We start from the raw sequence: 22,825 nt of genomic DNA, 5'->3' as shown, positions 1-22,825 counted from the left end.
TTTCTCACTTTAGAATCTTTGGTTGTGCGGTATATGTGCCTGTAGCACCACCACAACGTACAAAGATGGGACCACAAAGAAGATTGAGAATATATGTTGGTTGTGATTCTCCATCAATTATACTATATCTAGAACCACAGACTGGTGACGTTTTCACGGTACGTTTCGCCAATTGTCATTTTGATGAGAAAGTATTCTCAGTTCTAGGGGGAGAAAACAAAAATGTAGAAAATGATATCAAATGGAGTGTACCTTCGTTATTATATCTTGATCCTCCTACTAAAGAGTTTGAACTAGAAGTTCGACGAATCATGCATTTACAGAGTATAGCTAATCAGCTACCTGATGCATTTGCGGATACCAAGATGGTAACTAAATCTCATATACCAGCCGTGAATGCTCCTGCTTGTATCAAAAATATCAAATGAGCAAGGAAAAGCAGACGATACACGAGAGTCTAAAACACACTTGCAGCGTGGCAGACCTGCTGGTTCTAAGAATAAAAACCCTAGAAAACAGAAGAATGTCAAGATTAATGACACATCCAAAATAGCAGAAAGTATTTTGGAAGAAACAAATAATGAGGATGCTGAGAAAGTTGAGCATCATGAGTCGGAAAGTAATCATGAAATTTCTATCAACTACATCCATAATAAGGAGATATGGAATAGAAATGAACAAGATGATCTTGATGATGCTTTCTCATATATTGTGTCAAGTGAAATAAATGAAGAAATCGATGATCCAGAACCAAAATCTGTCTATGAATGTCAAAAGAGACATGATTGGGAACAATGGAAAGATGCAATATAAGCCGAACTTGATTCGCTTAATAAACGAGAAGTATTTGGATCTATTGTACTCACACCTGCAGATGTGAGACCAGTTGGGTACAAATGGGTTTTCGTTCGAAAGCGAAATGAGAAAAATGAGGTTATGAGATACAAAGCTCGTCTTGTGGCTCAAGGTTTTTCTCAAAGACCTGAAATCGATTATGAAGAAACGTATTCTCCAGTTATGGATGCCATCACGTTTAGATTTCTGATGAGTCTAGCAGCTGATAAAAATCTATAGATGCGTCTCATGGATGTTGTTACAGCTTATCTATATGGATCATTAGATACTGATATCTACATGAAAGTTCCTGATGGATTTAAAATGCCAGAAGCATTAAGTTCCAAACCTAAAGAGTTATGTTGAATAAAATTGCAAAGATCACTATATAGGTTAAAGCAATCTGCACGTATGTGGTATAATCGTCTCATTGATCATTAAAAAAAAATGATATGTGAATGATCCTATATGCCCATATGTTTTTATCAAGAAAACAATATCCGGATTTGTAATAATCGCGGTATATGTTGATGATCTTAACATTATCGGAACTCAAAAGAAAATACAAAAGACATCAGACTATCTCAAAGAAGAATTTGAGATGAAAGATCTTGGACAGACACAGTATTGTCTTGGCCTACAAATAGAACATTCACAAAATGGTATATTTGTGCATCAATCCACATACACTAAAAGAGTGTTGAAACGATTTAACATGGATAAATATAAATCAACTCCTCTTAGCACCCCGATGGTCGTTAGGTCACTTAATATTGAAAGTGATCAATTTCGACCACCTGAGGAGAAAGAAGAGATACTTGGTCCGAAAGTATTATATCTAAGTGCAATTGGAGCGCTGATGTACCTTGAAAATTGTACACGGCCTGATATATCATTTGCTGTGAATCTTTTGGCAAGATTCAGCTCATCTCCAACTCGAAGACATTGGAATGGAATTAAACATATTTTTCGTTACCTCCAAGGGACCATTGATTTAGGCTTGTTTTATCCTAAAAGTTCAAAATGTCAAATGGTTGGTTTTGCAGATGCAGGATATCTTTCAGATCCAGACAAAGCCCGATCACAAACAGGATACGTTTTCACGATCGGAGGCACTGCTATATCTTGGCGTTCTCAGAAACAAACGCTCGTGAATACTTCTTCAAATCATGCTGAGATCATTGCACTCCATGAAGCAAGTAGAGAATGTGTATGGCTAAGATCAATAAGCCGACACATCTGTTCAAGCAGCGGGATTGGCGAAAATACGGAGCCAACTATTTTATATGAAGATAATGAAGCATGTGTTGCTCAAACAAAGAACGGATATATCAAAAGCGATAGAACAAAGCATATTCATCCGAAGTTCTTCTCATACACTTAAGAGCTCGTGAAAAAGAAAGAGATTGAAGTAAGATATGTCCGATCATGCGACAATGCAGCTGACCTCGTCACAAAATCACTTCCGACTTCGGTATTTAGAAAACATGTCCATAACATTGGAATGCGTCAACATAAGGATCTGTAACTGCTCATTCGAGGGGGAGCTTACGTAGTTGTACTCTTTTTACCTTATTATGGTTTTTCCCATTTGGTTTTCCACGAAAGGTTTTTAACGAGGCAACAAAGACGTCAAGCAAGTAGCGATAGTGACACTGGTCTCCAAGGGGGAGTGTTATAAACGTGAAAGAGTACGTGAAAGTAAATGTCAATAAACAACGCACCGAATATTGACATTTACGTGCATATGTTTATTATGTGGAGCCCACATCACTATGCACGCCCAATAACTTCAACTTTTTCACTTCTATATAAATCGATCATTTCAATCGATTGTAATACACCATCTCTCCTTCTTCTTATAACACATTCTTTCTTATTATCAGTGTTATCTTCTTCCTGCGGGCATAAATTTTTACCCTTATTTAAATTTCTCAATACTATAAAATTATAAGTTATTTTATAACACTTCCCTTATTTTCTGCCCAAATATTCCTACTCATATTGTGTACCCAACTTTATTTCCTAGCCTACACTATTAGTATAAAGTTTTTAGTTGGCAATACTAACTGATTTGAAAAAACAAAAAAATTAAAATTTATAACCCAAAATAAAAATCAATAATTTATGGATATATTCAAAATATTCCAATACCATAAAATTTTATGATTTTAAATATTTATTTGAAATGTCTGAATAACTTTGTGATTTTGTACGAAGTGAGTTGAACAAACATATTAATATATTTAAATAAATTTTGATCAAATGTGAAATGATTAAAAATATGGATTATGTTATTGCATTTTAAATTAATAAAAGTAAAATCAATGTAATAAATACTTTAAATAAATAGATTACCATAATGTGGGTTCGAATAATTTGAATTTTCCAAAAGTTTAGTCAGTCTAAGATTAATTAAAGCATACAAATTAAACAGAAATTATATTATTATTTTTATAAAAATAAAACTATTATGTATACAAATTATAATTTTCATTGCATAAAAATATTTTAATCAAATGGTAACCCCGCGTTTTAAAAGCGCAGGTCTTAATCTAGTCTTTGCTTAAAGTAGGAATCGAATGGAATCGAATTAGTTTAAAAAAAAAGTAGGAATCGAATTTTCAGTTGAGCTTTAACAAACTACGTACGATGGACAAGTTTTCTACTCTATAATTAGGTCACAAGTACAATTATGACATATAATTGACATGTTAGAGGACAAAAAAATCTATCTTATGAATTCGAGTGAAAACATCTTAAACTATTTTTCAAACTTAAGAAGGAAAAAATGTTGTCTGACTTTAGCAAAGTTAAAAATAGATTAATTTTGATTCAGTTCAACCTATAATACCACTTAATAGAGTATAGATTGGATCATAATCTTCAAAAATCATTCATAGATTTTTCGCTCTCCACCGGAACTTTTCCTCTTTAATCTTCCTCCTCCTCAACGGGAGTTGAGCTTCCTTCACCGGCAAGTTTTTGCTTTGGTCTCTTATTTCCTTTCTAAGTTAAAAGAATTTTCCCTTTCCTTTTCGGAGTATTTCATTACTTAGTTTTTTTTTCCTTAAAATTCTTGACCCGTAATCTCAGCAACTTTCCTTTCCATTCAAAGCATTCATGATTTCTCAAAAAATCATTGGTGAACTAATGGCTCTTCCCATTCAATTCTAATTGACCTCTTGCCTCTTGCCTCTAAACGAACCTCAGCGGCAGACCTATCTCTTCGATGAACTCTCAGACGGCCTTTCTATGGCTAGCTACCTCAACAAAGCTCTCAAATCAATGACGATCGAGGATGATGAGCCCATCTCCCTTCCGGATGATCCTCGCTTCAGGGTTTTCGATTAGAACTCTCTGAGCATTCTGGGAAGACTCCTCAACCCGGATTGCCAATCCATGTCAAGAATGATCACAAATATGCCTCGCCACTAGAGAATCTACAATCGAGTAAGAGGCATAGCCTTGTCTCGAGACAAGTTCCAGTTCATATTTTAGCTGGAAGAAGATCTCCTCACGGTCCTTAACGATCGCCCTTGTTCTTTCAACCAATGGACTATGCTTCTTGAGCGTTGGACTGCCTCTCCTCCCCCAGACTTCCTTACCAAGTTTGAGGTCTGGATCCGCATCAGAAACATCCCACACAACTACTACACGATAGAGACTATGGAGGAGCTCGCAAAGGACATTGGAAAAGTTAGAGAGATAGCTTATGACCCCAAAGTCTCACAAAGATCAGACTATATCCGAGCAAAAGTCCTCTTTGATACCTCTAAACCTGCTAGAGATGAGAAAGTTCTTAACATCAAGGATGCAGATCCGGTTATCATCTCTTATGAGTATGAAAAAATCAGAAAGAAGTGTTTCCACTGTTTCCAACTCACTCACGAGAAACCGCAATGCCCTATGCTCAAGAAAAACTACAAGAAACCGATCCCAGCCATCACAGACGTCTGTAACAGAGGGAAGAGTTCGAGACAAGGAGAAAAGCTTCCTCTCATCTTGAATGCTACAGATGGACCCCCTGGATTCCCCATGATGTTCCTGGAGCTCTCTACAAAAGATCGGCAAATGGCTCTCCTATACATATCTCATCCTAACGACGTTGAGAGATCAGCTCGTATCAGAAGAGTCGAAATGGAAATCGAGGATAACAAGCTGAAGGAAGCTAATGCCATCCCAACCCTCACCCATGATCTCAACAAGGACTTAGGCCTCATCTTTGGTTATAAGGAAGGCAGTGACCACATACATAGTATAAGCCTTGGAGGTGCTCATCAAACTCTTTCGACTAGGCATGCCTCAAGTGAATCATCAGACCAAAGCTATGCTTTCTCTTTGGCTGATGGTTGTCCTACGGGTTTCACAGTGGGTACATCTATTGTCCCTGTGTCCAGGACCTCTGGTCAGCTAAAGAAGCCTCGTAACAGACCTCCTCATGGAAAAGAAGAGGCCGCGTTACTCAGAAGCTGCATCCAAGCAAGGCTGCAGGAACGTTTGCTGACAACGAGGTACATGGAACTTGCAAGGGTAAAGCAGAGTTAGAAGAAAGTGTCCCAACCAAACGATCTTACACAAAACCAGAACATACGGTGGCTTCCATTTTGAAACCGTTGCTCCCTCCAATGAGCATATTGAGCTGGAACTACCAAGGTGCGGAGAACACCGAAATAGTTCAACATCTCCGGAAGCTACGCCGTGTGTACTTTCCGGATATCATATTCCTCATGGAAACTAAACAAAAGAAACGCTATGTTACTGGTTTGAAAAATACGTTGGGTTATGATAATGTTTTCAATGTTGAGCCTATTGGATTGAGCGGTGGGCTGGCTTTTATGTGGAAAAATAGTTTGGATGTTGTGATTCTGTCTTACAGTAAAAGAATCATTGACATCAAGGTAAAATTGGGTTCCTTAAACTTCTTTGTGCCATGTGTGTATGGCGACCCAGTGCGTGCTCGTAGGAATGTCGTTTGGAATAAACTCTCCAATATTGGTATGAGGAGAGATGAAGCTTGGATGCTGGTAGGTGATTTCAATGAACTTATGGAACCCTCTGAGAAAGTAGGAGGTGCTGATAGACACGCTTCTAGATTTTGGGATTTCCGTCTAATGGCAGAAAAATAAGAGAAATTCGAAGTACAGGAAACACTCTTTTGTGGGCTGGTCGTCGTGATCTTGTTTGGGTTCAGTACCGTCTGGACCGAGCCTTTGGTAATGACGAATGGTTTAACCTCTTCCCGAAGTGCCAAGCTGAATACATGAGTATGTATCATTCTGATCACATGCCTATTATCACCTGCTTCTCGTTTGAAGAAAGTCAAACAAAAAAAGGAAGGTTTTATTTTGATAAACGGATGCTTGAGAAAGAAGGAGTAGAAGACACGATCATGCAAGGTTGGCTTCAGGGTGGTGAGAACGCTTCGCTCCTAGATCACATCTCAACTTGCCGCAAATATCTAGCTCGTTGGAAGCGCACCAGCGACTTAAAATCTAAGTCCAAGATGGAAAGACTCCACTCTGAGTTTGAACATGAGATATGTCAAGCTTCTCCTAACTTCCAGACTATGAAACATCTAAAGCTCGAGCAAGCTGAAGCGTATCAGTCTGAAGAAAGATTCTGGCGGAAGAAGAGTCGTCAATAATGGTTGAAGTCAGGAGACAAAAAGACTAGGTTCTTCCACAACTCTGTAAAAGGTAGGAAGAATCTTAACCGCATACTGATGCTGCTTGATGACCTCGGGGTTGAACACTTCTCAGAAGGTTCCAAAGGAGATATTGCAGTGAATTTTTTCAAAGAACTCTTTCAGAGTAGCAAACCCTTTGACTTTGAAAGCGTTTTTGAAGGTTTTGAAAGCAGAGTATCTGCTGAGATGAACTCTCTGCTTACCCGTGAGATCACTGACAATGAGATCAAACACGCAGCCTTTAGTGTCAAGGGGAGTAGCGCCCAGGTGAGGATGGTCTCTCAGGCCTTTTCTACCAGAAATTCTGGCACATAGTAGGCCCTGCTGTGCTGAGAGAAGTCCGCCTTTTCTTTGAAACTTCCTCACTCCCACCTGGTTGGAATGACACTCAATTATGTCTCATACCGAAGATCAGACACCCCACTCAGATGAAAGATATGAGGCCGATCAGCCTATGCTCGGTGCTAGGCCTGGGCGTTCGGTTTTCGGTTCGGTTCCGGTTCGGTTCTTTCGGTTTTTGGTTTTTTGGTTATAGGGATATAGGAACCGTTCGGTTATCTATGAAATTCAGTTCGGGTCCGGTTCGGTTTTTTTTGGTTTCGGGTCGGTTCCGATAACAATTATAAGAACCGACTAATATCCTGTAAATTTGTGGTTCCAATTCAGTTACGGTTCGGTTCCGGTTTTTTTGGTTAATTTTGGATAATTCGGGGTAAACAACAATTTGTTGGAGATTTTTCGGATATAAATCTGGTAATTTAGATAAATTTTAATATTTTAGATAAAAAATATTCGGGTAATTAAGTTTTTTAGGATAATTTGGATAATTTAAAATACTCTAGATAAAAAAAAAATCGAGTATTTCGATTTTTTTGGATAGTTCGGTATATAAGTAGCAAGTTTTGAATATTTAGTATGTTCAATACTAAATATAATGAATATTTTTAGGTTTATAAATTTTATTTTGGATATTCGGATACCCATTCGGTTCTCGGTTCGGTTTCGGTTTTTCGGTTATAGGATTATAGGAACCGTTCGGTTATTTTTGAATTTTGGTTCGGTTTTGGATTCGGTTTTTTCGGTTCGGTTCCGGTTCGGTTTTCGGTTTTCGGTTTTTATGCCCATGCCTACTCGGTGCAATACAAGATCATCTCAAAAATACTTTGTGAACGCCTTAAGCTAACCTTGCCGCAGATCATTTCAGAGACCCAAGGAGCTTTTGTGGCTGGTCGATCTATCCCAGATAACATCATAATAGCTCACGAGATGATTCACAGGTTGAGAACCAACGAAAAGATCTCAGACGACTTCATGGCCATACAAACTGACATGTCCAAAGCCTTTGACCGCGTTGAATGACCATTCCTTGAAACCTTAATGGTACGCATGGGTTTTGAACGCAAATGGATCAGCTGGATCATGTCATGTGTCTCTTCAGTCTCATACTCAGTCCTTCTAAATGGGAGATCCCATGGCTTCATACGTCCTGAAATAGGGATCCGTCAGGGGGCCCACTCTCTCCGTTTTTCTTCATCATGTGCGCAGAAGCTCTTGTTCATTCTCTCAACCGATCTGAAGCTTCTGGTAAACTCAATGGCATTCGCCTCTCTACCAACGGACCATCAGTGTATCATCTCCTATTCGCTGACGATAGCCTTCTGCTATGTAAAGCATCTGCTGAAGAAAGCATAGAGATCAAACGTATCCTTTCGATGTAGGAGGAGGCGTCTGGCCAGACCATCAACCTTGTAAAATCTTCAATCATATTTGGGTCTAAGATTGAGGAACCTCGGAAGCAGAACATAAAAGACGTCCTTGGAATCACAGCTGTAGGAGGGGAGGGTACTTACCTCGGGCTCCCTGAGAATTTCAGCGGCTCTAAACGTCAGCTCTTGAACTACATCCAAGAAAAATTGCAAGGAAGACTAAATGGCTGGTTTTCGAAATCACTATCTCTAGGCGGGAAAGAGATTCATTTAAAATCAGTAGCTATGGCTATACCAGTCTACGCCATGTCTTGCTTCAGACTCTCTAAAGATCTCTGCTCCAAATTAAGAAGCGCCATGATTGAATTTTGGTGGGGAAATGGGAACAATCGCCATAAGCTTCTGTGGGTTGCTTGGCATAAACTCTGCAAATCTATAGAAAATGGAGGGCTCACCTTCCATGACTTAGAGCTTCATAACCAGGCCCTTCTTGGCAAGCAGACTTGGCGGATATGGAGTTCCCCTGACTCGTTGCTCTCCAGGATACTAAAAGATAGATAATTCAGAAATGCCTCCTTTTTGGACTGCAGTGTGGGCACTAGACCTTCCTATGCGTGGAGAAGCATACTGCATGGTAGAGAATTGCTGAAACAAGGCTTAGTAACTGCAGTAGGTGATGGAATGTCCTCAAATGTCTGGTCTACTAACTGGATTGTCGATCCCCTACCTAAACCTTCGCACTACCATCTGACCAACCACATCAATCTAGCTCTTAAAGTTGGAGATCTGTTCATTGAAGGAACTAGTTTCTGGAACATACCTCTGGTTAATATTACCTTTGCGCAGGAAGACGTTCCTAAGGTCCTTGCCATCAGACCCTGACCCTTGCATGAAGATAGATTGAGATGGGCTTTCACTGGCTTCGGCTCCTATACCTCGCAAAATGGCTATCGTCTTCTCGAGACCATAAGAGACACCCAATCCCCTGAATCAACTACTCTCCCCCCATAGAGCAGCAGCTCTGGAGAGATCTCTGGAAGACAAAAACGTCCCCAAAAATTTGACATTTCCTCTGGCGCATGCTATCTGGAGCTCTAGCTATTAATGAGCGTCTCCATTCGAGAGGTATAAACGGTAACTCTAGATGTGTCTCTTGTGGACACTACTCTAAAACCATATGCCATGTGCTCTTCACTTGTCCGCTTGCTCAGGAAGTTTGGTCTTTTCATGGTCCCTTACTTCCTCTGCAAGGCTAGTCTCTAAACTCAGTATTCCTCAACTTGCACTTCCTGATGAGAAGCTCTTAAGCTCGATCTGCAGACATGGAAAGCATCAGATCTTTTCCATGGATACTTTGGCATATCTGGAAAGCTAGGAACTCTCTTCTTTTTGAACAAAAGTCCACATCTTCCTCATCCATCCTGGACAGAGCTAGAGAAGAGATTGACATCTGGTTCCATGTTAACTTTCCTGTTACCCAACTAGATACATCTCAGTTACAGAGGAACATTGACATCTCCTGGAAAAACCTGAGCCCAACTCCGTCAAATGTAACATGGCTTCTTCATGGCTAAGTCGCACAGGTATGGGTGGAGCTGCTTGGATACTAAGAAATCACAATGGAACTCCTTTGCTCCACAGTCGAAGAGCCTACTCCAGTGTTGTCTCACCTCTTCATGTTGATATCTTAAGCCTTCATTGGGCCGTTGAAAGAATGCACAACCTTCATCAAACAAGAGTCATCTTCGAATTCTCTTCAGTAGAGCTCAGAGATGCCCTGCAATCACCATCACGTTATCGAGAGCATCATGTTCTCCTGGAAAATATACACTATCTTCTCTCGGACATTGACTCGTGGTGCCTCAGATTTTCCTCCCCGTCGGAAAACACAACTGCAAGAGAGCTAGAGACAACATATCCCACTCCTGTGTAGCGGCTTATGGTCAACGATGGCTCCCACCCTTATGGCCGTGGAATCAGTCTCTTGAAATCTCTTGATTCTAGCCTTATCCCCTCTATTATCTCTCTTTTCTGTCACCTACTGGTGTTTCAGTATCTCTTTTTTGTCTTTATCTCATCTCTGAGTTGTATACTCTGAAACATTTTTATATTTTGAATGAAACCAGCGTTAAAAAAGAGTATAGATTGGATCCAATCCATGACTAATTAATAAGGCTGATAAGTTTCTAAAAAGATGATATGTGATAAGGGCTAAATTAAAAGGTTAAGTAAAAGCGGTCAGTGTAAAACGAATATTCTGGCTCAACATGCAAGAATGTCTCGCCAGTAAAGATTTACCCATTTATCCAGGGGTGAATTGGTGAAATAACAAAAAAAAAACTAAAATTAATTTGTTAGAAAAAAGATAGAGAGAAAAATGAAGAAAAAGTAAGAGAGAGAATGAGGATTCGGTTATTTTGTGAATTATTATTTTTTGTTGGTTATAGAATGCAATTTTCCAAATCCAGATTAGCCGTATCCTTTTTCGTATCCTTTTTCCTATTTACAAAGTCGACAACTAACTTATAATGTACATAGCAATAAAGAAATGTAGGAAACAACCTTTTTAAATTACGTAAAGTAAACCGGTTAATGAAAACATTGTATCCTTTTAATGAAAGCAAAATATAAAAGATTCAGGACATAAAAAAACACCAAACTTGAGTTTAGTAGTAGTAGTTTGTTTTTTTGGGTTATAAATAATTCATCAATGTGTTGATAGTTGTATTAAAAAAAAGTTAAATAAAAGAGACGGGTGCAACAAAAGAGAGGGAGAAACAGAATGGAGAGGAGAGACAAGTGGCAGTAAATTACGGATGCACAGAACTCAGTAAGTTAGTATAGTACCAAACACGCACCATTCTTTTTTTTTTTAACGTCATAGTTTCAACCAACACGCACCATTCACACCTTCCCTTTTATTTATTATATAATAATAATAATATTTAATTTAAATGTTTTAATTTGTCCTCTCATTTTAACATTTTTTGAACTTTCAAATTACGAAGGAAGCCTCCACTTCTTCTTCCTCTTCCTCTTCCTCTCTCACTTTCTTTCTGCAATCATTTGATTTCTTCTAGGATACATTCGATCTCCCTCTTGTCCTTGAGACTCGCTTGCAAACTCTTACTCTAAAATTTCTTCAATTACCGGATCTAAATTCAACGTCTCTTCGTGTTTCAACCAAGCTCCGCGAAATGATCTCGAGTGAGTGAAAGATGAACAGATATCGACTCTCTCAGCACAGTTCCAGAGATCGATTAGCTTCGCCACTGCCCACTTCTCCTCAAGGTTACTCTCTCTCTCTCTCTCTCTCCCACTTCGTGTTTTCTTTGTTGATGAGAAAACGCAAAAACGCACCGTTTTGTTTGGTTACTTCTTCGGGTTGTTCGATTTATTTTTTATTTTTTATTTTTTTGAGATTTATTCTTTTCGAGAAACAACGTAGCATCTAATACTTAGTTTTGTTTGGTTGGTCGTTCTGAATGAAGGTTATCACTGCCGTAATTGGTTCCAGAAGTTAATAGCTGTAGAGATGAATAAAAAAGCATGGTAATTTATTTTCTTGTGGAAAACTACAGTTAAAGCAGTGTTGTTAGAGAAGATGAGATTAGCTGCTTTTATGTTAAAGTAAAGTAGAAGAAAAACAAAAAAATCTTATGGAAAAGTTTGTTGGGTAGCCTCTCTCATGATTTGGTTTGTTTTTGTGTTAAAAATTTCAATACTTTCAACAGTGGTTGGTTATGCTTTTAATTTTTTTTTACATGTAAATGACTAATGAGTGCACTTAACCTCACTGCTTTATTACTGCTTTTATGTTCTTCACCACCCCCACATTTGGTGCTTGACATTACTCTTTCTGTCTCCCAAATTTTCATTTCTTTTTAGTTTCTTCCGATTTCTTCATCATTTATCAACACTTATAAAATTCATCTCATTAGTGGATTCATTTTCCTTCAGGAAAGAAACAGAGTCACAAACTCAAGTCTCCAAGATCCTCATCATCTCCTGAGTTTCATTCTTTCCACTTTGAGAAAGCTCTAAGTGAAAACAAGGTATGTATACTCTTTAAGATTATATGTTTTGGTTCCACTTGTTGTTTGAAAGTGACTTCTTCCTCCTCACATTGTAGCTACATCAAGATTCTGCTCATCAAACCAACACTGGATTACCAATGAAAAGTTTTTTAGCCCAAGAAATGTCAAAGCAGACAGAACCTAAAAGGAGATCACCAAGCATTATAGCAAGACTGATGGGACTCGATGTCTTGCCCCCTCAGAGTTCTTCCCACAGGCAACAAAAGTCTGTAGAGTATCAGCAAGGCAGTTCTTGTGATGGTAATAAGTCTCTGACAAGAAGGAGCTCAAAGGAGGAGCAAAAGTTTAAAGATGTTTTCGAGGTTTTGGATGCAAAGAGGGCAGAGGGCAATGGAAACTTATATCACCAGGGGAGGGTGAAAGCTGCTAATCTCACCCAGGCAGAGATGGCTTTTATAAGGCAGAAGTTCATGGAGGCTAAGCGTTTATCGACTGATGAGAAGCTTCGTCATTCTAAAGAGTTTAATGATGCGCTTGAGGCTCTGGACTCTAACAAGGACCTCCTGCTGAAGTTTCTCCAGCAACCAGATTCTTCATTCACTAAACATCTGCATGATCTTCAAACCACACCTCACAAGCCACATTACAGTCAAGCTCCGTCTCTCAAGTGTCCAAACAGCCAGAGGCATGTTGATAAGCTGCCTCATCGGCACGGTGGTGGTTCTCATACTAGGCATGCTTCTTATGACACACTTGACTTACCAAATGTGGAGCTGGGAAAGAAAAGTGAGTTGCAGCCAACCAATATTGTTGTTCTCAAACCTAACCTCGGTGAGCCACGTTATGCTGGTAGAGCTTTTGCATCGCCAAGCTCTTCTTCCGATGAGTTCAGAGCAGATCGTAGGCTTCTTCCATGCACCACTAATCATGTCAGGCAGAAAAGTAATGAAGACAACGGCCTTTCAAGACGGAGTTCTAGAGATTCTGGAGAATTATCCAAAATAATGTCTAGGCAAAGGAAGGCGAGCTGTAGTAGTGCCATGAGCTTTGAGGCTTCAGGATTCAGAGGATACGCAGGTGATGAAAGCTCATCAGGGAGTGATTCCGCCAGTGAATCAGAGCTAGTGCCAGTAACTTCAAGAGCAAGAACCGCCTTTAACCGCAAGAACTACCATCGATCTTTGCCTTCCAAGTCATCATCAACAACATCATCTGTGAGCAGGGAAGCCAAGAGGAGACTCTCAGAGAGATGGAAGCTGACACACAAGTACGAGCAAGAGATGGAAATTAGTAGAAGCGGCACATTAGCTGAGATGCTTGCAACCTCAGATAGGGAGGCAAGGCCAGCAAGTTTTAATGGACTCAGTTTTGAAGAAGGGATTAGTAAAAGAGATGAGAGAAAGGTCCAGTTGTCTGAATTGCCAGAACCGGTTGGAATCAGCAGTAGAGATGGTTGGAAAGGATCATCTTCAAGAAGTTTTTCAAAATCCAAAACCATCATGAGCCAGGAAAGCACTTATGGTTACACAATAGTGCTTCCTAAGGAGTTGATTAGTAGAGATGGATTAGTGAAGGGGAGCTCTTCTCATCACTCTTTCTTGTCAAGCAAATCTTCTAGACCTGATAGTAATAGTTCGCCAGAGGTCAACAGGAGACCAAGTTTAACCAAGTTTCTTTATATGAACCACGAGATTCATCAAAAAGAGAAGCTCTCTCCTTCTAAAGCAGGTTGCAGTTTCTCAGTAGATGCAGATTCAGACACTGGGGATAGTTCAGCTTCGGGTGATATTAAGACGGCATTGTCTTCTGAAGCTCCAAATTTGTCAACTGTCACTTCGTTAACTGACCCTGTAAGTGAACGTTATGTTTCAAGATCATGGATACATGTTTGTTATAGCACGTGTCTAATTGTTCAGTGTTGTTCTAGGATGTCTCAAAGATGGCAACTGAGGATGTAAATCATTCTTCGGTTCCTGAACCACAGTCTCGTGAAAGCTCAAAGGAAGGAGATCAACCAAGTCCGGTTTCAGTTCTAGAAGCTTCTTTCGATGATGATGAGGTTTCATCGAGTTCAGAATGTTTTGAGAGTGTTAGCGCTGATCTCCAAGGTAGTCAGTCAATCGATGCTTGTTCCTTTATTGATTCTTTCATGCATTATAACATTTTCATATCTTTGAAATTGTTGTGGTGCAACTGCAACTAGCGCTAGTCTAATATATCAAATGTCCGTTGGGTAACTATAAATGTTTTGACGTGTTCACTGTTATCTCTATGCTGCAGAACTTAGGATGCAACTTCAGCTTCTTAAACTAGAGTCAGCCACTTACAATGAAGGTGGAATGCTTGTTTCGAGTGATGAAGACAAAGAACAAGAGGAGGAGTCAACAATAACTGATGAGATTGTGATCAGCCAAGAGGACTGGAAGTCACTATACTTAGCTGATCTTCTAGCTAACTCCAGGTTGAGTGACTCAGACCACAACACCGTCATGGAAACAACACCTGTAGATCCATCCTTGTTTCAGGATCTTGAGAAGAAGTACTCCACCTTGAAAACCTCAACCCGTTTAGAAAGAAAGTTCCTCTTTGATCAGATCAGCAGAGAGCTAATGCAGATACTAAAGCAGTTTTCGGATCCACACCCTTGGGTTAAACCCACAAGGGTTTGCCAAAAATGGGATGTGAACAAGATAGAAGAGATTCTGCTCGATTTGGTGACAAGAAAAGAGGAGAAACCAAGGAAAGATGATGTGGAGAAGAGGGAGTTGGAGTGGCTGAGTTTGGAAGATGACATTGAAATCATAGGTAGAGATATTGAGGAAATGCTGACAGATGAACTCATAGCAGAGCTTGTGGTAGATGCAATCTTCTAGAATGTTAAATATTATCTCTGTTTTAGATACAGCTAAATAAACTGGAAAATGCAACATGTAATATGTAATGTGACAGTTTCATCATATGTGGTGATGGATAAACGAGCATCACTCATCATCAAGTTTTGGCCTTCCTTAATGAACAGTGGAAATGGAGTAGGTTAAGTCTTAAATTTTACCATTGATTTGATTCAAACAAATGGGAGAAAAGAGAATTAGAAATACACAAATACTGAGTGTGGTTTTTAGTTTTCCGGATTTGCACTTGGGAGTGATGATGGAGGCGGTGTCCAGAATTGGGCATTTTTTACTTTTGAGAGGAAACCTAGTACTTCCAAGGGAGTGACGTCTCCAGTCACAGTTACCTTCTTTGATACAAAATCTATGCTGAAAGATGTCACACCTATGTATAGCCAAAAACCATAATAATTTAGCTTAAATGCGGTTTTGTACTGAGATTTATGGAACTTTACGGATCGAGATTAAATGATCAATTTACATTTTTAATCAATTTTGGAGTCGGATGATCTACACATTAACCACTTCAATTTTGGAGGTCAAGACCAATGTTTTATGCTATGATATTTAAACTAGATCCAAAAGGATGTGCATTTCCCATTGGAGTTACAAGTTTATAGGTCAATTATCCCATTTAAAACCAAAACTAACTTGCTATAGTTTGTGTTAATTTTGGAAGTGTATTAAAATCTTTCTGTACGGTATACTTTTTAGGATTAGGTCATTATCATAATAAAGATATTTTCCTAAGAGAAATTATTGGGATAAACCTCTAGATTCACCGATCAATAGTGTTTGAGTATTTGATATTTGATATCTTTTAAGAAATGAAACAAAATTGAATTTTCAAATAAGATTATATTTTTAAAATAAAACAATAAAAATACATAAAAATAATTACAAAAAAAAATAAATAAATATTGTTAAATCATTAGCAAAATACTAAATCATATACCCTAAATCCTAAACTCCAAACCCTAAATTATAAACCTTAAATATTGGATAAAACCGTAAACCATTGGAAAATTTTAAACCCTAAATCATACATTAAAAACTAAATCTTAATAACACTAAACCCTAAACCCTAAACCCTTGGATAAACCCTGAACCCTTGGATAAATCATAAACTCTTAATCAAAAATATTTAAAATTAAACCCTAGAGTTTATTATTTATCCAAGAGTTCAGAGTTTACCCAAGGATTTAGGGTTTAGGGTTTAGTGTTATTAAAATTTAGTTTTTAATGTATGATTTAGAGTTTAAGATTTTCCAACGGTTTAGAGTTTATCCAAAGTTTAAGGTTTAGGGTTTAGTATTTAGGGTATAGGGTTTAGTATTTTGCTAAAGACTTAACAATATTAATTAATTTTTTTTATAACTATTTTTATGTATTTTTATGTATTTTATTTTAAAAACATAATCTAATTTGGATATTTAATTATATATATATATATTTTTAAAGATATCAAATATCAAATACTCAAATACTATTCGATGGAGGTTCATTCAGTGCCGTCCCTACCATAAGGCAGCTAAAGCTTGTGCTTTAGGCCACATATTAATCACAGTTCTTAAGGCCACATATTAATCACAGTTTTTAAGGCTACATTGCAATAAAATGATTGTAGTTCAATGTCTAATGCAACATCTTGTTACTCTTTCTTTATTTCAGTGATGTGTTTTGTTTTGGACTTACGTTCCAATTTTCGTTGGTTAGCGTGGTTTTCTTTTGAGTAATGTTTTTTCTTCTTTGTGTTAGTTGGCTTTTGCTACTATAATATTATCTTTTTCATTCGATTATTTAGATGTTTATCACAATAAATTTTCATCTTTCATATATAGTTTGACAGTTTTATAATTTTTATTTAAAAGTTATTTTATCCTTTTTTTTTATAAAATAACTCCCTAATATTTATTGATGATCTAAATTAATATACATTTTTACATAAGGAAACTTTCAAACAAAAGTTAACCACTATTTTTAAATATGCTTTAGGCCACAGATTTTTTTGGGACGGCACTGGGTTCACTCCCAAGAATTTCTCTAATATAAATACAGATCTAAGGAATTGTAAATTTATTAATTCACATAATCAATACAAACTCTAAACAAGTATTTGATTCAATAACATTTTGCTCTCTTAAATTTCTTTGATTTTTTTTCCAAAGTTAACTGTTGTTTGTTCAGAACAGTTTGCTAACTACATCTAATATACTAGAGGACAAGACTTTACTATGTAAAATATGACTAGTTGTTGATAACAAGAAGCAAAACAGTTGTTGATAAGAGACTGACCTTGCATTCTAGATAGATGTTTCTTCACTTTGCCTTGACAGCCTCTGCAGTTACAGCGAAGAGACACTCTAAGAACAACCACCTGCATCCAAAAAGACACAACCAGCCCTCATGTCTCTCTTTTTCTTACATTCATACTACTCATTGTACACTAAACGACAAACTTTACTTTACTTGCCTGGTCTGAACCAGAAGAAGTCATCTTCTTCTCTTCGTCGGCAGCACCAGAGCCTCTCTTCGCCAAAGAAGGTTCACCCTCCTCCGTTACAACCGTATCCTTACCCGAAGAAACCGGTTCGGATCCAAGAAGATACCTAGTAGAACCAGGAGGTGTGCTTTCAGTAACGTCACACGCAGGTCCCGCAACACATCCAAAACTCTTCCTCGCTAAGCTGATGTTAACACTGAGCTTCAACAACGACCCTGAAGTGCTCTTTCTTCCTTTCTCCAACACCTGAATCATCTTCTCTTCACCGGAGGAGGGTATCCTCGTAACTTTCGAAAGCTGACGGTATGGTGCAATGTAGTCGTCGCCGGAAGAGCAAGGTGCCGCGAAAGATCTCCGACCATCTTTGATAATGGGATTATGACGGTCGATGGCTGCAACGCTCCGTTCGTCATGGCTAGCGGTAGCCGTCGATGCTTGCGATGCACAAAACATATTGGATAGAAACTTAGCAGAAACAAAAGCTCATTAATATATAGAAACAGACATATATTACGTTATAAATGTATGTGTGTCTAATTGATAATGCGTCAGTGTGTCACATGAGTGTAAGGTCAGAGTAACAGAGAGTTGAGAAGAAAGGCTCTTGTATTGTCCACATAAAAACACACATTATAAGTTGAAATGTCACTATTAACTATTTATGTACTCCATTACATTTATTCTCTCTTGGATATATTCAAATGGCTTTTTTGCGTATTTAATTCGACCGATCAGTCTTTGTTCAGAAGAGGTAAAACGAAGATAGAGAAAGGAGTATAAATGAAAGACTTTAACTCCAAGTTTCAAATTTTAGCTTAAGGTAAAAAGTTAATGCATATGGAAAATTATAAAGCTATTAATTCCTTATATGTCAAGTTCTAACAGACTGAACCACTATATCCAATAAACACTCATAGTGGAAACAACTGATATAGGGCTGGTATTTAATCCGTTAAATTTGATACAATTCGTTATTCCTTTCGATTCAATCCAAAAAATGATATCTTTCGTAGCAAAGCATTAAAAATAAATATCTGTTAAAAACAAAGCAAATCACAAATATTAAAAAATTCAGGGTTGGATATCCGCTCCGTTCCGTTTCTAAGAGAAATTAAAGTATATTTACAATTAAATATAGAGTTGTAAATGTTCAATTTATATAATTATTATTTTAACATATAATTTAATAATTTCATTTATAAAATTACTTATAAAGGTAATAAATTAAGAAATAAATAAAAAGTATTCATAAAAGCTACAATTTTTCTAAAATTTTATGTTTTATAAAAAATTAATAAATTTTAAAATGTATGGAACATATATTTTATTGCATGTTTGATACTACTACAATGGAAGATGCGCGCCAGCTTGCAAAGGAGCTTAAGAAACTTGAAAGAGGATCAGGGGGAGGAAGCATTTGGGGAGTAGTGAGCAGAGTGTGGGTTGAGTTGATTTGCTATGCAGCAAATCACTGTGAGTCTAAACAACACGCCGCTCACCTTAGTAAAGGTGGCGATATTGTAAGCTTTGTTTGGCTCTTAATGGCTCATATGGGACTTGGTAAGCATCACCGAGCCTGACTATTTGCATTCGAAATTAAACATTTTTCCACTTTCAAACCACTGCTCAGTGTTAACTTTTTATTGACCGTCAGTAGAAACAAACATTAATAAAAATAAGTAAAAATAAGTAACTTCAAATGATGTTTTGTTATAAAATGTTAAATCGCAATAAGCAATGTAATCTTGGAAAAATAGGGCTTTTTATTATGGGCTTCCAACTTAAAACCAATTGACAATTAATGGATTGATCATAACTCTTTATATATTACTTAATATCCGTTAGAATTCCCGATGTGGAATATATATCCCTAATACTTTTATTAGTTAGAAAATGGTCAACTAGGTCTGTAATCTACCTGGTGTGATCCAAATCAGTCATGGTATTGGTTGCGTTGCCAGAGCAATCACTTAGCTCTACCTTTCTCTTGCACCCTTTTCTTCTACCATTCACATCAACTAAATCAAAGTTAATAAACGGACACAAGCAAATCGGATTAGTATCATTGTAACTATAAAAAATAGTATTAGCTAATACTTATACACAGTAATTTGCATCTTGGTGGATAATAAAGACTTAGCTGAGCTCAATAAAAAGAGACTATTCTTTGTGTGACTCACTTGGAGACCTTTGCCTTCGTCTTCATTCAAGATTCGGTTACGGAAGTCGCTTAGAGAGATTCGGTTACCTTAACCGTCTTCATGTACTTATTCTTCAAGTTCTGGCCTCCATATGCACATTCCTTGCCTCTTTATCCTCCTCCACAATTCCTCTGCTTCATCAATCGTAGTGATTTCTTTAAGACTGTTTGTGCTTGGGATTCCCAAGAGACGCATACCCCGTTGGTGTTGCGCTTCTTTAAAATGCATCTTGAAGCCTCTTCTTCCTTTATACCTTCTGTTCCCACATATCTCACATTTAAACTCATGCTGAAGTTCACGGAGATTCTTGAGCCAATGCGGATGGTAGACTCTTAATTTGGCACAAGCGTCCTGATCCCTCTCACGTTCTTCTTCCATCTCTTTGAACGTCAAGCCTTGTTTCTTCTCAAAGCCTTCCACTTCACTAAACGCAATAACTGGTACTTCCTTTGTCACAAGTGCTATATAGTCCTCACTAGCATCATCATCATCAACAAGATGCCCAGAAAGATGAAGCTTCCTATGATACTCACGTATCTCCTCCAAACGATCGTAAAACAAATCCGTTTCACCAAGCATTGCTATCTCAGTTTCCATCGTCCTATCTTTATCTTCATAGGTTTCAACAAGTTTCTTAGTTTTAAGCATGATAGACTGGACCATGTTACGTACACGATGTCCCTTGACCAATCTCTCCATACCGGACGCCGGTTCTGTCGTCTTTCGTAACTCTTCCACAATCAACCGCTCCAATCTTTCAATCTCCTCGTGTCTGGAGCGAGTTTGCTCGAGGACAGACGATGACATCATCTCTGTTTTCTACACTTTTGGATTCACGATCTCTCTTCTCCTTAAATAGTCTTTTCGTTTAATTTGATACTAGAACTTGATCGGAGGATATTTTTTTTTTTTTAATTATCTTATATAAATGGTAATATATATTTATAAAATTTATACGTAGTTCAAATCTCTAAAATAGCATCTTTCTGAGTTTATATCACAAAAATAACACTCAAAAACTAAAATGACCAAAATAGAACCTTTCTAAGTTTATCCTTTGAAAATTTTAATTTTTTTATTTTTCAAAATTTGAAATCTTATCCCTAAAACCTCATTTCTCAACTCTAAACCCTAAACCCTAAACCCTAAACTCTAAACCCTAAACCCTAAACCCTAAACCCTAAACTCTAAACTCTAAACTCTAAACTCTAAACCCTAAACCCTAAACTCTAAACCCTAAACCCTAAACCCTAAATCGTAGACCCCACCCTTTAACTCTAAACCCTAAGTTCGTGACTTTTGATAAAACATTAAGTGCTATTTTTGTGACTTTTGACCTTGAGTGCTAGTTTGAGAACAAAAACTTAATTTAATGTTATTTTTGTCTTTTTCTCTTATATGTATTAAATAAGGACAAATCTGTAAAATAGCACCTTTCTAAGTTTATATCACAAAAATATCACTCAAAAACTAAAATGACCAAAATAGCACCTTTCTAAGTTTATCTTTTGAAAATTTTAATTTTTTTATTTTTCAAAATTTGAAATCTTATCCCCAAAACCTCATTTCTAAACTCTAAACCCTAAACCCTAAACCCTAAACCCTAAACCCTAAACCCTAAACTCTAAACCCTAAACCCTAAACCCTAAACCCTAAACCCTAAACTCTAAACCCTAAACCCTAAACTCTAAACCCTAAGCCCTAAACCCTAAACCTTAAACCTCACCCTTTAACTCTAAACCCTAAGTTTGTGACTTTTGATAAAACATTAAGCGCTATTTTTGTGACTTTTGACCTTGAGTGCTAGTTTGAGAACAAAAACTTGATTTAGTGTTATTTTTGTCATGTTCTCATTAAATAACTGTTTAATATATTTCTAAACCCATAAATTTTATAATTTATTGTGAATTATTTTATTTTATTTTTTGATCCGTCAATTATTATACCCATATTTTAAAAATATAACCCGTGTATTGGCGTAAATGTATTTTTTTATGGATCAAAAATTTAGGTAAAATAAAAATGTTGGCTATGGTTATATTTGATTTATACGATCAAATGATCGAATATATATTATTTATAAATTTGTGTGTTTTATATGATGTATTTTTTATAACATTTTCTATGTTTTTTAGACATAGTTAATATACCAAAATAAAAAATAACCAGTCCGTATAATGAACATTTTGTTATATTTTTGGTATTGATTAAGTGTAATTTATTATTTAACTTGATTATAGAAGGTATTCCTTAAATAAGTAGAACATAATTTGTTGTATTTCATTTTAGGAAAATGCATTCATTAAACTATAAAAGATAAGAATACTAAAAAGTAGGTAAATTTATTACTTCACCGGCATTGAGATGTAAATAAATTAAAAAACTAAGAGTTAATTTATAAGTGTATTTCTATTTTAATAAAATAGATGTGTTTTATATTATGTATTTTCTTATAACATTTTCAATTTTTGTAGACATAGTTAATATAGCAAAATAAAAAATAACCAGTCCGTATAATGAGCATTTTGTTATATTTTTGGTATTGATTAAGTGTAATTTATTATTTAGCTTGATTATAGGAAGTATTCCTTAAATAAGTAAGACATAATTTGTTGTATTTCATTTTAAGAAAATGTATTCATTAAACTATAAAAGACAAAAATACTAAAAAGTAGGTAAATTTATTACTTCAGTGGCATTGAGATGTAAATAAATTAAAAAACTAAGAGTTAATTTATAAGTTTACTTTTATTAAATAAGATAGATTTCTTTTTTCTTCTATTAACTTTCCTTATTTAGTTATGGTCAGGTAATGATAATTTCGTTTTTTCGTCTCCTTGAATAGTTATAAAATATAAAGCTAATTTAATTATATAAATATTAAAAAATAATAATATGAATATTTTTTAAAAATAGTTTGATATTTGAAAATCTTAATTTTAACTAAATTTTGCAAACACTTGA

The 22,825-nt window shown here is 36.7% G+C and overlaps 4 protein-coding genes across 5 annotated transcripts; 2 read left to right on the top strand and 2 right to left on the bottom strand.

Moving 5' to 3' along the window:
- Window positions 1–4,395: 4,395 nt before the first annotated feature.
- On the top strand, window positions 4,396–5,382 carry LOC125588421. Its single transcript, XM_048759757.1, has one exon. It carries the CDS (start codon window positions 4,396–4,398, stop codon window positions 5,380–5,382), a length of 987 nt encoding a protein of 328 aa, XP_048615714.1.
- A 5,813-nt stretch (window positions 5,383–11,195) lies between these two features.
- On the top strand, window positions 11,196–15,261 carry LOC106402648 (vitellogenin-1). 2 transcript variants are annotated; one of them, XM_048761051.1, is made up of 6 exons: window positions 11,291–11,520; window positions 11,721–11,781; window positions 12,190–12,284; window positions 12,362–14,116; window positions 14,194–14,374; window positions 14,547–15,261. In XM_048761051.1, exons 4-6 carry the CDS (start codon window positions 12,404–12,406, stop codon window positions 15,137–15,139), a joined length of 2,487 nt encoding a protein of 828 aa, XP_048617008.1. In that variant the 5' UTR covers window positions 11,291–11,520; window positions 11,721–11,781; window positions 12,190–12,284; window positions 12,362–12,403; the 3' UTR covers window positions 15,140–15,261. The 2 variants fall into 2 exon arrangements, with proteins under 2 accessions (XP_013698876.2, XP_048617008.1); XM_013843422.3 differs by lacking the exon at window positions 11,721–11,781 and having other exon boundaries at window positions 11,196–11,520.
- On the bottom strand, window positions 15,179–18,269 carry LOC106402650 (protein SODIUM POTASSIUM ROOT DEFECTIVE 3). Its single transcript, XM_013843423.3, has 3 exons — window positions 17,631–18,269; window positions 17,453–17,534; window positions 15,179–15,542 (listed from the first exon to the last, which is right to left on the bottom strand). The coding sequence occupies exons 1-3, from the start codon at window positions 18,111–18,113 to the stop codon at window positions 15,385–15,387; spliced, it is 723 nt and encodes a 240-aa protein (XP_013698877.2). The 5' UTR covers window positions 18,114–18,269; the 3' UTR covers window positions 15,179–15,384.
- A 1,658-nt stretch (window positions 18,270–19,927) lies between these two features.
- Window positions 19,928–20,671, bottom strand: LOC106403877 (splicing factor SF3a60 homolog). The gene has a single exon (XM_022704332.2). The coding sequence runs from the start codon at window positions 20,669–20,671 to the stop codon at window positions 19,928–19,930; it is 744 nt and encodes a 247-aa protein (XP_022560053.2).
- Between the last annotated feature and the right edge of the window lie 2,154 nt (window positions 20,672–22,825).

The sequence above is a fragment of the Brassica napus genome, chromosome C6 (assembly GCF_020379485.1).
Source record: "Brassica napus cultivar Da-Ae chromosome C6, Da-Ae, whole genome shotgun sequence".
Classification (NCBI taxonomy): domain Eukaryota; kingdom Viridiplantae; phylum Streptophyta; class Magnoliopsida; order Brassicales; family Brassicaceae; genus Brassica; species Brassica napus.
The sequence above is the reverse complement of the archived record's forward strand: the minus strand, read 5'-3'. Positions and strand labels throughout refer to the sequence as shown.

Coding starts and splice junctions, on each gene's coding strand:
- LOC106402650 (XM_013843423.3), bottom strand. CDS start 18,113: ATGTTTTGTGCATCGCAAGCATCGACGGCTACCGCTAGCCATGACGAA. Junction 17,535..17,630: donor CTTCTTCTGGTTCAGACCAG/GCAAGTAAAGTA, acceptor TTTTGGATGCAG/GTGGTTGTTCTTAGAGTGTC. Junction 15,543..17,452: donor ACATCTATCTAGAATGCAAG/GTCAGTCTCTTA, acceptor GGCTATACATAG/GTGTGACATCTTTCAGCATA.
- LOC125588421 (XM_048759757.1), top strand. CDS start 4,396: ATGCTTCTTGAGCGTTGGACTGCCTCTCCTCCCCCAGACTTCCTTACC.
- LOC106402648 (XM_013843422.3), top strand. CDS start 11,448: ATGAACAGATATCGACTCTCTCAGCACAGTTCCAGAGATCGATTAGCT. Junction 11,521..12,189: donor ACTGCCCACTTCTCCTCAAG/GTTACTCTCTCT, acceptor ATTTTCCTTCAG/GAAAGAAACAGAGTCACAAA. Junction 14,375..14,546: donor TGTTAGCGCTGATCTCCAAG/GTAGTCAGTCAA, acceptor TCTATGCTGCAG/AACTTAGGATGCAACTTCAG.
- LOC106403877 (XM_022704332.2), bottom strand. CDS start 20,671: ATGATGTCATCGTCTGTCCTCGAGCAAACTCGCTCCAGACACGAGGAG.